This window comes from Leucopleurus acutus (genome assembly GCF_964270905.1).
Source record: "Leucopleurus acutus genome assembly, chromosome: 3".
Classification (NCBI taxonomy): domain Eukaryota; kingdom Metazoa; phylum Chordata; class Mammalia; order Artiodactyla; family Delphinidae; genus Leucopleurus; species Leucopleurus acutus.
The window spans coordinates 52,957,621-52,974,203 of record NC_139145.1 but is presented as its reverse complement, the minus strand read 5'-3'; the positions used below and the strand labels follow the sequence as shown (position 1 = coordinate 52,974,203).

Below are 16,583 nucleotides of genomic sequence, written 5' to 3'. Positions count from 1 at the left end.
CGTGTTTCTTATCTGCTAATAACAAGCAAGTACTAACTACTAGAAACTTTGGCTCCTAGACTCTCAATTAGTAAATTAGGTTAAAATAATTTTTAAATGCAGATTCTTTCTGTCCTAATGCTTGAAAATTATCCAGGTGTCAGACTGTGAATGACGACCAAGTAGGGTCTTGATTCCATCATTCTTATTAGCTATTTAATGACACTTGGTAGTGTACCGAACAGTATACCTGGAGGAGTACATAAACCCAGTTACTCTGGGGCTTGCAGTCAAGCTGCTTTATCATAAGACAGATTATGAAACTGTCTCCCTGCCCTCAGCAGCACTGGAATACAGGAGATTAGGTTGTAAACAGTCTCAAAGGAAATGTGGTCCCAATGAACTCGGACTCTATTTTATACGTTCCTAAAAGGGGCGCTTCGTAGGATCAGCTAAGTCACTGGTGTTCTGTCACAAGAGAGAAAAAAGCGCAAGTTAGAAGATATACTCTCATTGTCCATTTTGCCCACAAGTAACCATGTGACTCAATTTCTCAAAGCCTCGGCATTCTTCTATGATTTGGAGGTGTCTGCTCGCTTCATCTAGTTTACAGAATTATCATGACCATGAGAAAATGATTTCAAAATATGTATTAAAATATTCCAAAATGCCAGACAAATAAAAGGCCATCTTCTTCCCTGGCCTCCTTGGATCCTTGCTCCTCCTTCATACACACTAACAAGCTGTTGGCAGGACCCCCAAGATGGCACCACGCACCTACGAGCATTCGTTTCAGAAACAGCCAACCACATATCTGGAAATCCAGAAGCCACAGTCAGGGTGGAAGACCTGCCTGCCTAGCTCCACTCTGTGCAACTTAATTTTTGGAGAAGAAAATTGAGATGCCATTCACAAAGCACCCTGGACACTGAAAAACGCAATTCCATTACAAAGAAGAGCTCAAAAGCAATTCCACTATGAAAAGAGCCCAACAAAAACAACTGGGTTTAGCACTTACACTTCCTTCTTTTCATCACTTGCGTCTATGAATCATTATACTCTTCACAGAGCTTTCACATACCTTATTCCATCTTTCTCTCTTTAATAACACTGTGAGGTGTGCAGAACAAACTTTCTTCCACCTTTCACTTGACTGAATTTTTACGTTTCATCTTTGTAGTGATCTGAGGTTAGGGAAATCTTTATAATGAACAAATCTCTTCCCCTAAAATCCTTTCGATTTCAGAGCACTTAGAACAAAACTGCAGCTCCTTACTATGACTTACAAAGTCCCAGGAGACCTGGCCTCTGCCCACCTTTACAGACTCATCTCATGCCACTCTCTCCTCCCCTCACCAACCTTCAGCCATCATCATTTTCTTTTCATTCTGTCAAGAGCCTCAGGGCTCTTGCACATGCTATTTCCTCTAATTGATCTACTCTTTCTCCAAATTTTTGTAGGGCTGACTCAGTTTCACCCTTTATTTTCCATCTTATGTCACCTCAACTGAGGTTATCTAAAGCTGTCCCACCATGGTTATCCAGTATCTCAGTCTCCCATTGTTGTTTTTCTTTTCTCTTTTCTTTTCTTTTCTTTTTTCTTTTCTTTTCTTCTTTCTTTCTTTCTTTCTCTTTCTTTCTTCTGAAGTAAAGTTGATTTACAGAATTAGTTCCACGTGTACAACAGAGATTCAATATTTTTACAGATTACACTCCATTTAAAATTATTACAAAATAATGTCTATATTTCTCTGTGGTGTACAACATATCCTTGTTGCTTATTTATTTTATACATAGTAGTTTGTACTTCTTAATCCCAGACCACTATCTTGCTCCTCCCCGCTTTCTTCTCCCCACTGGTAACCATTAGTCTGTTCTCCATATCTATAAGTCTGTTTCTGTTTTGTTATATACATTTGATTTTTTAGGTTCCACATGTAAGTGATAACAGAGCATTTGTCTCTCTCTGTCTGACTTATTTCACTAAGCATAATACTCTCTGGTCTATCCACATCGTTGCAAATGACAGAATTTCATTCTTTTTTATGGTTGAGTAATATTCCATTGTGTGTGTATACATACACACACACACACACACACACACACACACACACACACACACACACATATGTCTATATACCCCCCCACCCCCACCCCCACCCCACACACCCCACATCTTCTTTATCCATTCATCTGTTGATGGACATTCACCTATTGCTTACTGTGGTACATGTATCTTTTTGAATCATTATTTTCATTCTCTTCAGAAACTCCAGGAGTGGGATTTGCTGGGTCGTACAGTAGTTCTATTTTTAGTTTTTTTGAGAAACCTCAATACTGTTTTCCACAGTGGCAATCCCTATCAAAATACTCAAAACATTTTTCACAGAGTTAGAGCAAATAATCCTAAAATTCACATGGACCCACAAAAGACCCTGAATTCCCAAAGCAATATTGAGGGGAAAAAAAAAAAAGCATATCTGGTTCCTGACTTCAGACTGTACTACAAAGCTACAGTAACCAAAAAGGCATGGTACTGGCACAAAAACAGATACATAGTTCAATGCAACAGAATATAGAGCCCAGAAATAAACACAGGTATCTACGGTCAATTAATCTATGACAAAGGAAGCAAGAATATACAATGGAGAAAAGAGAGTCTCTTTAATAAGTGGTGCTGGGAAAACTGGACAACCACATGTAAACCAATGAGATTAGAACATTTTCTCACACTATATACAAAAATAAACTCGAAATGGATTAAAGACCTAAATGTAAGACCTGAAACCATAAAAATCTTAGGAGAGAACATAGGCAGAACACTCTTTGACATAAATCATAGCAATATTTCTTTGGATCTGTCTCTTAAGGCAAAAGAAACAAAAGCAAAAGTCTCTCATTTGTTTTCATCACAGCATAATTTATGATTACCTCATTTACTAGATTTTGTTTTGTATTTGCCTTTCTCCTCCATGACCTTCTAACCTCCAGGAAGGATAGGCAACTTGTAGGGTCAGCTCACAATTAGAACTCCAGTGTGTAAACCAGGACCAACGCTCATATAGTAGGTGTTCCACTACCATATAGTGGGCATTCACTAACTATTAATTGAGTGAAAGAAACAGGCAATTTGAGCATGTGCACTAAAGTCAGTTTACCGTGTGCAGGTATTAAGGCAGAAATGTTGACTAACGTGTTTGAAAAAGATTTCACCAGCAAGTGTAAAGCTAAAAAGATTTTCTGACAAGGAGTTTGAAAGCTCTAGACCTGAGCTGTCCCATACAGTCAGTCACTAGCCACACGTGGCTACTGCACACGTGAAATGAGGCTAGTGTGAATGGCGTGTGCCGTAAGTATAAAATACACACCAGGCTTTGAAGACAAGAAAAAGAATATAAAATATCTAATTCATAATGTTTATCCTGATTACATGTTGAAATGACAATTTTTCAATATATTGGTGAAATGTTTTATTAAAATTAATTTCACCTGTTTTCTTTATTGTTTAAATGTGGCTATAGAAAATAAACGTTACACACATGGTTTGTATTACATTTCTATTGGATGATGCTGGTCTAGAGCATTTCAGAGCTAAGCTGATTGTTATGTTTATGGTTTTTAAAAAATTATCTATGATGGTACATATTAGGGGTGGAAAGTATGTAGATGTTTCAAAGTCACTACCTAAACTTCTTAACATTACCCTACACTTTTTAAATCTTATGCAGATACTAGGAAATTGTCCAGGCATCACATACTATAACATGTCTGACTCATAGGCAGAAAAAGATTTTCACAAAATTGTACAGTCAGTATTTGCCCTATTGTTAGACTTCAAATTCTTTAACTCGACTTCCAGATTCCCTACCATGATCTCTCCACCTGTACAACTGAAATAGCTTCCTAAATGATCTTCCACTTCCAACCGATTTTTTTTCAAACAATAGTCAGTATTTTATGGTGACCCTAGGCTAAAGTCCAAATCCTGAATCCAGTCTTCCATTCCTGACATAATGCTGGCCCTACCTACTTCTCTTTCTCCCTCCTTAGACTCCACACTCCAGCCACTCTCAACTCTATAAAGTTCTGTAAAGCTGCCACACTTCCTTTGGCTTTTGGACATTTGTTCCTTCTGCTAGAGCCCACACCCATCACCCTCCTTTTACCTCATCAACTCCTATCCTGTCCTTAGTGTAGGGTTAGAGAAGACCACTGTGTCTGGTGTGTAGGATTCAAGGGAAGGGCATTCTCCTGGCCTCCAGCACCTCTTTCTTGCCGCTGCCACTACCATCACACCACCACCACAGGGTTTATGACATGGCAAGCACGTGCTAGATACTCCCCATGATCACCCCATTGAGTCTTCACCATAAATCTGTGAGCTGACAGCAGCAGTAGAAGCTTACATTTATCTAGCGCGGTGTGCCGAGACTTGTTCTAAGCATTTCACAGGTATTACCCCAGACCTCAGGACAACTCTCTGAGGTAGGTACTATTATTATTCTACTTACTGATGAGGAACTAAAGTCCAGATAGATTTAGTAAGCCACCTAGCTCTGTAGCTGGGGGTTTGAGCTCCTGTAGTTTGACCTCACAGTCTATATTGATTCATGGCAGGTCTTATCACCATTTTAGAGATGAGGAAACAGAAGATCAGAGGGTCAAGTAAACTGTCCAAAGTGGTCATGTCAGGATTTGAAGGACCAGTTAGATGCCCTACTGTTTCTCCCAATCACTCTATACATCCTCCTTCATTATACTGTATTACGACTGCCTACTAGCTTACTGGATTCCCTCACTAGACTATAAGCTCCTTATTCTTTAAATTTTAAAAACAGTTTTAGATTTACAGAAAAATTAAACACATAGCACAGAGAATTCCCATATACCTCTTGCAGAGTTTTCCCTATCATGAATGTCTTCTGTTAGTGTAGGACATTTGTTATAATTAATGAGCCAGTATTAATATATTGCTATTAACTAAAGTCCATAGTTTAATTCGTATTTCCTCAGTTTTTACCTAATGTCCTTTTTCTGCTCTAGGATCCCTTCTAGGATACTATGTGACACTTGTCACGTTTCCTTAGGCTCCTCTTCTTGCGGCAGTTTCTCAGACTTTCCTTGCCATTTGTCTGATGTTTTTCTCCTGATCAAAGATCACAGAGAAAGTGACAAAGTGTCATAGTCATCACATCCCATCAAGGATGCCTACTATCAACATGAATTATGACTGTTCATGTGGACCTTGATCACTAGCTGAAGTAATGTCTGTCAGGTTTCTCCTCTGTAAAGTTATGCTTCCTGTCCCTGCCCCCCTGTCTTCCTCATCTTTACTCTGTAGAAAGAAGTCTTTATGTGCAGCCCACACTTAAGGAATGGGGAATTATGCCTACTTGCTATGTTCCGTGAGGCTGGGTCTTCTATATAATTTATTTGGCATTCCACAAGGGAGACTTTTCTCTTCTCTCCCATTTATTAATTTATTCAATTCTTCATATCAGTATGGATTCATGGATATTTATTTTATACTTTGGGATATAATTCAATACGACTATGTTTTTTTTATTCCAGTTATTCCACTTGAGCCACTGGGAACTCCTTCAGTCAGCTCCTGTGTCACTCGGACACACTCTCATCAATGTCGGTGTTTTTTTTTTTTTTTCTTTTTTGAGCACTTCCTTACATTTTGGGACTATAAGAGACTCTGACGTCATCTCATATATTTTCTTCTCCAGTCCCCAAACCAGATACTTCTCCCAGGATTCCAGGGTCATTTTATTGGAGAATGGTTTTAGAAATCAAGAGCTGGGTGCTAGTTGGGCCTGTTGCTACTGGGGTGTCATTTCTTTTAGGTGCTCTCAGCTGACACAGAAATAAATATATGTAGGTATACAACTCCGTGTATCTACACGTAAATACTTCCCTATGCAATCATGTGTATCTATATAAACTTAAACAGGAGTTCCCTCTGATGTCTCCAACTCTAATCCATTACCACGTGGATCACTCTAACCTTCTGCCCTTGCTTATCTGTAAATTCCCACGCCAACACTGGGCAATGACTGTAAGCTTCTTAAAGGTAGCATTCTTCCTTGTTCACCGCTGTACCCCAAGTACAGTGCTTGCCACATATAATACCCATGTTGGGTTTACCAAACAATTCCAACTCTGGAAGGGACTACAGATGAATTTACAAATGTCACCAAATATGGATTTCAAAGACTAAACTCACAACAATTTATTAGGGCAACAGCAAAAGAGGGTGCATTAACCGAGGTCTGCTTTAAGTGTGTTTATTCAACTTCGTGAAGGGAAAATGACAGTAATACATCTAAGCTACGCAAAAAGGATTCAGGCTTCCCTGAAAAGGATTCGAGTGGCATAAAATGGTTTGTTTCTCCACAGCAATTTACATGTATTAAAACAGATAATGGGCATAATCATTGTCAAAATACAGCTCCCACCCTGTATAATGTCTTAATATATGCTCGAGGTCCCTGACAAACAGGAACAAAGCCACGGCGGATTAGACCCTAAGTGGTGGAGGACTCTAACGGCACAGCAGAAAAACCAATCTCACACTTCTGGGAAGGAAAATAAGACCTGAGAACAGCCTTTGAAGGAGAAGGGTAAGTACAAAGGGAAAGATGCTCAAGCCATACATCAGCTGGATGGGGAACTGGGCACTAATGTGACACTCTGCTGCATTAATGGTGCTAATTTATGTCTGGGTGTGTGTGAATGACACAGAGGAGACTTGAAGAGGTCTATATTATACCATGGAGAAGCTCATCTCGAATGTCTTGGAAGGGTACGTGCTTTATATGGGGACTGCCTCACATGGGCATATATTACGTAGATTGTGTATCAGTTTCATATGACCAAATCACTCGTCTCTGTCAACCTAGCCTGGATCGTTCCCATTCTGCCCTTTACACTGCAGCCAGAATGATCTTTTCAAAAAACAAATTTGGTCACTGCTCCCCATCTTCCCTACGTTTAAATATTTTAACATTTCCTTTGACTCCTAGGATAAAAAGCAATAAAGTCCTCATATGCCCTCAAGGTTCTGCAAGATCCGGCTTCTGTCTAATGCTTACCTTGTGGGAACTCAAGCCACACGGGTCACCTTTCACTTCTCTGGACACACACTCTCCTTACTGCTCCTACTATACATGTATTTTTGCATCTCCTCTTCAACCCAGCTAACTCCTACTACCGCTTCAGGATCTAGCCCAATCCCCTCTTCACCAGGGGCGCGTCCCCTGGCCAGGTCACTCTCATAGCACCACAAACTCTTCCTCTGCAGAGCCTGTCACAGTCACAACTGTATATTTATCTTTGTTATTCTTTGGTTAATGTATTTCCCCAGATGGCCTTGTTACTCCATATTCCTGGCATCTAACCCCACGCCTGGCACACAACAAGTGTCCCCTAAATATCTATTAAATAAATGAATGAAAAGTGACCACACCACCCACCTACACTATTGCCAAGGCATCCCTGAACATCAGCGCCCCTCACTGACTCCTGAAGAATACGACAGTTCACACTAGAAATTTGATCGGTTACCCTTGTGATGAGTATAAGAAATATCACTGGTAGGTTCCAGTAGTTTCCGAAGGTATAGGAAGTCCCTTTTATCGTACGGGTCATTAATGCATTGAAATGGATATTATGTGGAAGTGAACATAAAGGGGACGTAAAAAACAATCCTACGCAGATGAGGTCAGCTATGGTACCAGTTGTTTACCAGTCCTATTTCTTAAGATCATTGTCATCAAGTAATTTTGCTTTTTTTTACAAAATCCCAAATGATACTATTAGCTTTCAAGCTCTCATCATTGCGCCTAAATTTTATTCAACAAATATTTACTGAGCATATTTATTATATGTCAGGCACTGTTTTAGACCCTGGGATAAATGCTGAGCAAGAGACACAAGGTTCTCACCTTCCAGGGGAGGAGTTAGTCAACACAGACTGATAGTCCTTTCAGATTAGTGAGTTTCAGGTGAGCGTGGGATTAGTTCTGATGAGGAAAGAAGTCATGTGCTATGGGAGTGCGATCATTCCCATTGTCTCAACATGATCTCCAGTAATCTAATGTCTCACCGGGATAACCTGTAATATTATTGCTCTGTGGTATCAAGTGGATCACAGTGTTTCCACTTGATGAAGGATGAAAGGATTTTATGTTTTAAAGCCATGGTCTCGCGTAAGGATTTATTATTATTTTTACAATTTATTTATTTATTTTTGGCTGTGCTGGGCTTTGCTGCTACACGCGGGCTTTCTCTAGTTGTGGTGAGCGGGGGGTACTCTTCGTTGTGGTGCACGGGCTTCTCATTGCAGTGGCTTCTCTTGTTGCGGAGCATGGGCTGTAGGTGCACGGGCGTCACTAGTTGTGGCACGCAAGCTCAGCAGTTGTGGCTCGCGGGCTCTAGAGCGCAGGCTCAGTAGTTTTGGCACACGGGCTTAGTTGCTCCGCGGCATGTGGGATCTTCCCAGACCAGGGCTCGAACCGACGTCCCTTGCGTTGGCAGGTGGATTCTTAATCACTGTGCCACCAGGGAAGCCCCTCCCATAAGGATTTAAATGTATTTGCTTCCTCGGGTTAAATAAAAGATTAGGGAAGACATCAGGTATATCTTTTCTAAGGAGTCATTATAATTCCTCAAAATCTCTAGTGCCAGTTTTGGTGTACCCTGAAGGATCAAAGTGCCTTGTTCTCAAAGATGCATATCTCAACAGAGCATCTGTTTCATGCCAAAGGCGTCTTCGTTGGGTTTTAGTGATAAGCACTGAAAGGAGTAGTTACTGTCGCAGAAAATTTTAAAGACATCTATGGAAAGACTGTAAACCTCGCAAAGATTGAGTCAAGACTCTTGAAAACCATTATACAACTTAAGGCCTAAGATGGTGTTTGGAGCATAACTGGCCCTCAATAATTACGTGTTACATGTTTGCTGAATGAATGGTCATACTTTGAGAAAATCAACTAGTTGAAGTTTGGGACCAGAGTGGAGCAAAAAGAGAAAAAATAGGACTGAAGGGGCTTGATTTGCAAGAGGAAAGGCCACAGAGAAAGGGCACCAGAACAGTTATCCTCTTCGTCCCCTTTTGATGAAGGTGGTAGACTTAAGAGGTGTCGGTCAGGAAGCTGGGAGAATCTCAGGAACAGACAGTGGCAGCCCCGAGGTCCCACAGCTCAAGTCTAATGCTCCAGCCGACCGTCTCCAATGGAAAAGAACAATCAGCAGATGGATAAATTCTTCCATTTACACCCCTGAACAAATAAACTAATTGCGTCTTTGTTTTCAACCTAACAAATCATAGCTTGATTACAAGTCATTAGTGACCATTAATACATGAAAGTGTTTGCATTGCACTAGTATATCTGAATTACACAGTCTTGCCTTTCACATTAGCTCAATCAAGCTTCCAAAGGGAAAACCCCCTTATCAGGGCCTCAAGTGGGACTTAAACAAACTAACAATTAGCCTCTGGAATTGAACTATGATGCAGAAGAATTCATTATTTTAGTTCACTGCGGATCTCCCTACACTAGATTACAACCAGCCACTCCCTTTGGAGTGGAGATGTGCTCTCTGTGCCCAAAGAGTTTGCAACTGCCTCTCTCTGAACATTCTCAATTACTCCCAGTGGAGGCTAATGCATTGGCCAGCAACACGGACCTGCTTGTGTGACACTAGCAGACAGCCCAAAGTTCACAACACAACGGCTGATTAGAGTGCAGACAAATGCAAGGAGCATGTTGGGGAAACTGTCAAAAACATCGAGGTGACAGGAAGAGAGTCTATTTGGCAAAAAAGTGGAGGCAAGGCAGAGGAAAAATACACACACACACACACACACACACACACACACATATATATATACACATGTATATATATTTATGTCAACCAGGTACTCCAGAATTTTTTAGAGTCCATTTGGGGCTTTGAATTATCCGTATTAGAAGCCACGATCTTGAAAAGAACTGGATAGTTGCCAAGCTTCCATTTCATTTTGTGCCGAACAATCAGAGTGGGCATGGAGTGATTAACAGAGATTAATGATCTCAAATGTTTGAGGATTTTTTTTTTTTTTTTTTTAGCAGAGGGAGGAACACTCCCAAACACATTCTCTCTCTATTTTTAAAATTTATTTATTTATTTGTTTACTTATTTATTTATTTTTGGCTGCGTTGGGTCTTCATCGCTGCGCGCGGGCTTTCTCTAGTTGCAGAAAGCAGGGGCTACTCTTCATTGCGGTACGTGGGCTCCTCATTGCTGTGGCTTCTCTCGTTGCGGAGCACAGGCTCTAGGCGCATGGGCTTCAGTAGTTGCAGCACGCGGGCTTCAGTAGTTGTGGCTCACGGGCTCTAGAGCTCAGGCTCAGTAGTTGTGGCGCACGGGCTTCGTTGCTCCGCAGCGTGTGGGATCTTCCCGGACCAGGGCTCGAACCCATGTCCCCTGCATTAGCAGGTGGATTCTTAACCACTGCACCACCAGGGAAGTCCTGTTTGAGGACTTTCTAATATAACAATTGTCTTTTGGGAGCAAATCCATGGTCCATCTCATCTGATGTTCTGTTGCTTCAAAACATGTCCCCCAGGGAAAGCCACTTTTGACTACTAATGTGCTGAGGCCATGGAATTAGAGGGGTTGCTAACAAGGCGAGAAACAGCAGCCCATATATGGCTGAAAGCAGTTTTCCTTTTTATTCTAGGTTAGCTGCCGAGAACAGGACTCATGCCTCAGCTCAACACGTACAGTGACAGCCCAGAGTTCCACACTGTTTAAAAAGCTCTTTCAAATGAATTGCCCCACTCATCTCTCCATCAGCCCTGTGAAAAAGTTAGATTATGAACAGCATAGTAATGATAGAAAATGTGGGCTTTAGAGTCAACTTCTGTTTTTAAATCCTGGCTTTTCCACTTACTAGCAGGGTGACCTTGAGCGAGTCATGTAGCCTTTCTGAAGTTCACTTTTCTCATCTGTAAAACAGAGATAAGGGTGCCTACCTCATACAGAGATTGTAAAACTCGGATAGGTAATTAATGCATGGAAAATGTTTAATATACTTAAACATGGCGTCTAATAAGGGCTCAGGAAATGTGAACTGCTACTGTTTACCTTTTTCTCCGCCCCCACCCCAATCCCCACCACCTGTCAGGACCACCATCTTTGCAACTACCGATATCAACATCTATCTTCCCCCGCAGGAAGGTAAGGAAACTAAATCTCCAAGATGGGCTTTTTTTCTGAAGTCAAGCAACTACTAACTAAGTCAGGTAGGACTAACCCGTTATCTGCTGACCATACCATCCGCCCTACCTGGAGCACTTCATCCCCCTTCCCTTCACCTTACTCTTCCTCAACCATCAGGTCTCAGCTTAGCCATCTCCTTCTTCACGAACCCTCCTCTGAGCCCTCCCCCATCATCTTACAGTCCCTTGTCCTTCCCCCATCACAGAACTTCTCAGACTGCATAATAACTGCCTGTTGTCCTGTCTGTGTCCCCCACTAGGGCATGAGTTCCTTAACAGAAGAGTCCAGGTATGTATACTATACTCTCAAATCCCCGGTACAAAGCACAGCACATAGTAAGTGCTCAATAAATACTTAGTAAATAAAAGAATGAATGGCAGACTCCTTTCATACCAATCTGCTGCTACATGTTAAAGTATTATTTCTCCTTGGAGCACAATTTGGGCAATCAGAGATTGCAACACATGACTTCATGCCTTATACTGCTATTACATAATCTTCACCTCTCGTTGAAAACTCAAGGCAATCTTAACCAAATTCTAATGGAGTCCATTTCTGAAGAAAGTACCTTAACTTCTGAAAATAATGCCTCGAATGGCACTGATGTTAATACACACACACACACTCATTCATTTCATACCTCATGCTTATTCACAAACTATGCATGTGCTTACAGTCACCAACCCCTGAGCATTTTGAAAAGGGCACCATCTTTTTTTTTTTTTGGGCCATGCCCCACGGCATGTGGGATCTTAGTTCCCTGACCAGGAATCAAACCCGGGCTCCCTGCACTGGAAGCGCAGAGTCTTAACCACTGGACCACCAGGGAAGTCCAAGGGCACCGTCTTTTAACTTTGAAGGTATTTTTCAGAGATATTTGGACTTGGTGAGACACGACGAAAAGCCAATATTCATCCTTGCTATTCTTCCTCCAAGCAAGCACTGAAAATTCTCACTCTGAACTGTCTCTTTCTCACTTGCAGCTTTAGTACTTATGGAAATTTTGAGTCCGACATGATGCAGACCCGCAAAACATGACCAAATACTTTAGTCCTTCCCTCTCCCTCCCTCTTGGAGGAGGTATAGAGGGCATAAATTTGGAAGCTTCACGGAAATCCATTCAAAGTCCAGCTAGTCTTATCTCATTAAAGTACTGTCACTGAGGACAAACCAAATAAAACTCAGCCCTCCAATCAATACCATATTAGAATGCATTGAAAATGTGACTTGGATGACAGGAATGAAAGAAAAGTACATTGAAATGATAACAGACATAAACCCATTATTAAAATAAGTCAGACAGAAAAATGTAAATTTTTCTGTAGCAAGGAAAGAGCTGAACTCCACATCACAAGCACCGCAAGGTATTATTTAAAAACAAACCCTGCTCTCCTATTATCTTATTTTAAAAAGCACATTAAGAAATATAACCTGTATGGGGTCTACAGAAAAGTATAAAGCTAAAGTTGCATAATTCCTTTGGGACACCAATGCCTGACACAGCCTTATCCATAGACTGATGGAGAACGTGTATAAACGTACATACGTACATGTAAATACACACATCTGCTCTTTCTTTTCTTCTCCCACTAAGTCATTAACCACCTTTCCATTTCATTTCCCTATACTAAATATTTATTTGGAAACTCTTCTTTCCCCATTCCTTCTCTCAAAAGGAGCTCTTCTCTTCTGAATCTCTTACTCTTTGCTCCGCCCCAGAGTCCTTACCTGCCTCTGTTACAAATTCCACCTCAAGGGAAAATCTCTGATGATTCTTTTTTCTTAAATAAAAATATATTGTTCTTTTGCACTAAATTTTATTTTCCAGGGCCCCCAAAATACAGCCAAATGTGGAGGCTCTCAAGCTAAAGAGTCTCCCTGTACTGTTTCAAGAAATAAATAAAAACAAGCCAGCAGATGTCTTCACGCTACCTCCTCCAAATCAGGTGGGACTGTTTAGGGATTACACTGAAAGGGATTCCAGTATAGAAGCCCATATTGTCTGTCTTCGCCTGCTGACCCCAACCCTTTTATCTGTTAGAACAGTAATAAATCTGTCTGGTTCGCTAGCCTATTCTACATACCTCTTAAGCATCTATAAAGTAGGGTCTATTCTTATCTAGCCTAATCCTTCTCTCCTGGTAGTTTCTTGGCTAATTATTATTTGCCTTTGCTGTGAACCAACGCACGTCATCAAAACATGTTCTTAGTTCTTAGAAGAGTAAGTTCAGCGATGCTTCTGATTTATACTTTTTTTTTTTCAAATGCGAATGAGTGGATTTGGGACCCACAGAACAACTTTTAAGCAATGGGAACTAGTCAACCCTTCCATGTTGCTATTTTATTAACAAGAGTAGGTATAGATAATCATACTAATACCTTTGTTTCCACAGGTGCTTTCCTCTGGATAATTCATGCTTCATTACCGTGCCACTATTCTCTGTCTTGTGTTCTCCCTTGGGTTCTGCGACAAACACGGGGCTCAGATCCAGACTCCAGAAGGTAGTGAAGCTTCCACGTTTGTTAACGTACACAGGTGCGTTACACACTCCCCAGATTCCTCGCTAGCATCTTTGTGTGAGGTTGCCCCCGACCTGTCAAAGTCCAGGCTAATGAGGTGACACCACCCACCCTACAAAACCTCTCTGTGCTTCAGCCTTCTCGACAGCAACTGGGCTGGGTTTTGAAGAGCAGTGGTTATCAAAGCGTTGCTCTAGACCAGCAGTAGCAGCATCACCTGGGAAACCATTAGAAAGCAAACGTTCAGGCCCCACCCCAGACCTGGTAAATTAGAAACTCTGGGGGGAGCCCAGCAATTTGTGTTTAACAAACACTTCGGGTGATTCTAATAGCATCAGAGTGGAAAACAACAGGCATCGGGCATCTAAGGAGTTTGGGGGAGGCCTGCGGTTAGGAAAGCTATCTTTATTGGAAGAGGGATCACGTGCATAGGACCAAGCTTTGAGGTAAGGCTTCATAGTGTAGTGCTAGGAGTAATGGGTGAAAAAAGAGAGACTGCTCTGATACACAGAACCACTTTTAAGCAATTGGAACTACTCAGAAACAGGAGCAAGTCATTTGGCTTCTAATCATTGATTAGAAGAGGCTCCTTTTCTCGCAAAGTGCTCACAGGTATAAGATTACACACTGGCAGAATCTACGAATAAGGCAATATAAAAAGTACTAAAAATAAAGCAAGGTTCTTTCAAAAACAACGAAATTAAGCCATAATAGGAAGCTTAATAGGAAGCTTCAACATAACACTACTATAGAAAGAGAGGTTTATAATTAATCTATTATCATTAATTTTTTAATCTCTCAAAGCTATTACCTTTAAAAACTATCCTACTCATGGTGCCTAGAGTAGATAATGGATTTTTGTTTCCTAATGCTTTATTTCTTATTCAGAAAAGACCAGCAGTTGGCTTAGATTCTCATAAGATTCCATTTATTATTATATGAGATTATATTTATTATTTAAAAGGAACCAATCACCACCAGCCAGAACTGATACTACATCAAAGATTAAGGTTGAGGTTTTAACTTACTTCTCCTCTGTTTTGTAACCAAAACCACCGTCTTTTGACAGTCATGATTTTGCTTCAGGATAGTTAGATAACTGAATGAATATTAATGAAAAGACAACCTAACATTATTTAGCCATTATTACATACCATGTACCTGGCACTGTCCTGAGCGCATCATATACACTGTAGTATTAATATTCACAGCAACCTGAGGAAGTTAAGCATTGTTATCCTCATTCTAAAGAGGAGGCACCTGGGCTGACACAGGTTCAATTACTCGCCCAAGGTCACAGAACTAGCAAGTGATGGAGTCAGGAAACAAAGCCAGTGGTTTCCAGAGTCAGGGTCCTTAATCCTCTGAGTATATCTTTTTAGTATAATCCCGAACTCTAGGGATCTGGAGGGCAGAAAGAATGTTTGGCCCAGCGCAAATAACACTTAGCACCATTTAAGGCTTCTAGAAATACTAAAGACAACCAACAATCAAACAACCATTTAATGAATGTTCAATCTGTGTCAGGTACTGAATTAACCATCGTACAACTACTATCTCACTTAATCCTTACCACACCATGGAAGGCGGTTACCACTGTCATGATTTTACATATGGGTAACTATACTTAGAGGATTTAAGTAATGAGCCCATCTTCTTAATAAAGAATACACTGCTCACATAATTACATGTAAAGGAAGCAAAATATGTACTGAGCAGGTAGAAAACACTCAGTAAATGTAACTTCCCGTCCCTTATATTAAGTTTCCAGGGGTAAGGATGGTGTCGGTGATGATTAATTCACTGTCTTTCTCACCTATCTTCTTACTTGTTCCATACGGCAGATATTTGTGAGTTAGATATCTGGGTGCTGTACGCAGTCTTGAAATAGAACTAAGTTCACTGATTTCTCTACATCTTTATGATCACCAAACACTACCTCTTTGAGGCTTGCACCACTGGCTAGGAGAGTGGCCCCCAAACCTGCCCATTTGGCGAGAGTAACAATGAACAACCTTAGGAATAAGACATATCCCACACCCAAGCCCAACAATCAAAGGGTAACATGCCACGTTGCTCTACCCAAAGAGCCTTGTGCTAAGCATGTAGGTGGCCAACACCTCACAGAGAGAGCCAGCAAAAATGAATACCTTTTCCCAAAACTGCAAGATTTCATCTAGTTGAGAGTTCAATGAAAGTTGATTTATTTAGTATTCTAATATCATGGGAAGAGCTGTGTTTTCAGAATCAGAATCTCTGGACCTCAGTCATGTCTCCACCACAAACGAGCTATGTGATCATGGGCAAGCCGCGTAACTCCACCAGATCTGTTTTCTCACTGAGAAAATGAGACAAACTAAAACTTGTTCTCCAAATTTTTTGTGCATAGTAGATAAGAGCTGTGAAAATACTTTGCAGAAATATAAAACCCTGTCAGGAGTATGAGATGGGATTATTATTTTATGTAACTCCTTCCTCGCCTAAAATTTGGCGGCCAGTGTATCAACCTGGTTAGCTAAGACGTTGGTTTACTGACAGACTAATTTGAAAGGTAAGAGGAAGAGGACTGTTTAAAACTGATAATTAGCAGCTGTAGCAAGAACACCCACGGAACTACTTGCTCAGTTGTTTTGACGGTTAAGAGGGATTCATTTCCAATGACCTTACTTCTCTATAACCTTTGCAAATCCCTAGGTCAGTGAATGTTCCTATGAAACAAGCTGAGAAGCCTTTCCATGCAAGCAGAAAGGATTATCGGCGAACCATTATGTCACTAAACATGACAGAGACACTCTCCGAGGCTCAGCAAA

General features: G+C 40.9%; 1 protein-coding gene across 5 annotated transcripts in view; it reads right to left on the bottom strand.

The window, feature by feature from the left end:
* The window catches only part of PPP2R2B (protein phosphatase 2 regulatory subunit Bbeta), a gene marked incomplete at both ends in the record, with an annotated part of 465,894 nt that overhangs the window by 269,582 nt on the left and 179,729 nt on the right, over positions 1 to 16,583 (bottom strand). The window contains one exon of one of the 5 annotated variants that reach the window (XM_082836003.1): positions 13,633 to 13,669. The exons of the other annotated variants lie outside the window; for them this stretch is intronic. Within the exon in view, the coding sequence (XP_082692129.1) occupies positions 13,633 to 13,669 (37 nt within the window). Of the gene's footprint in view, positions 1 to 13,632; positions 13,670 to 16,583 lie in introns of those variants that run through there. 5 annotated transcript variants of the gene reach the window in all.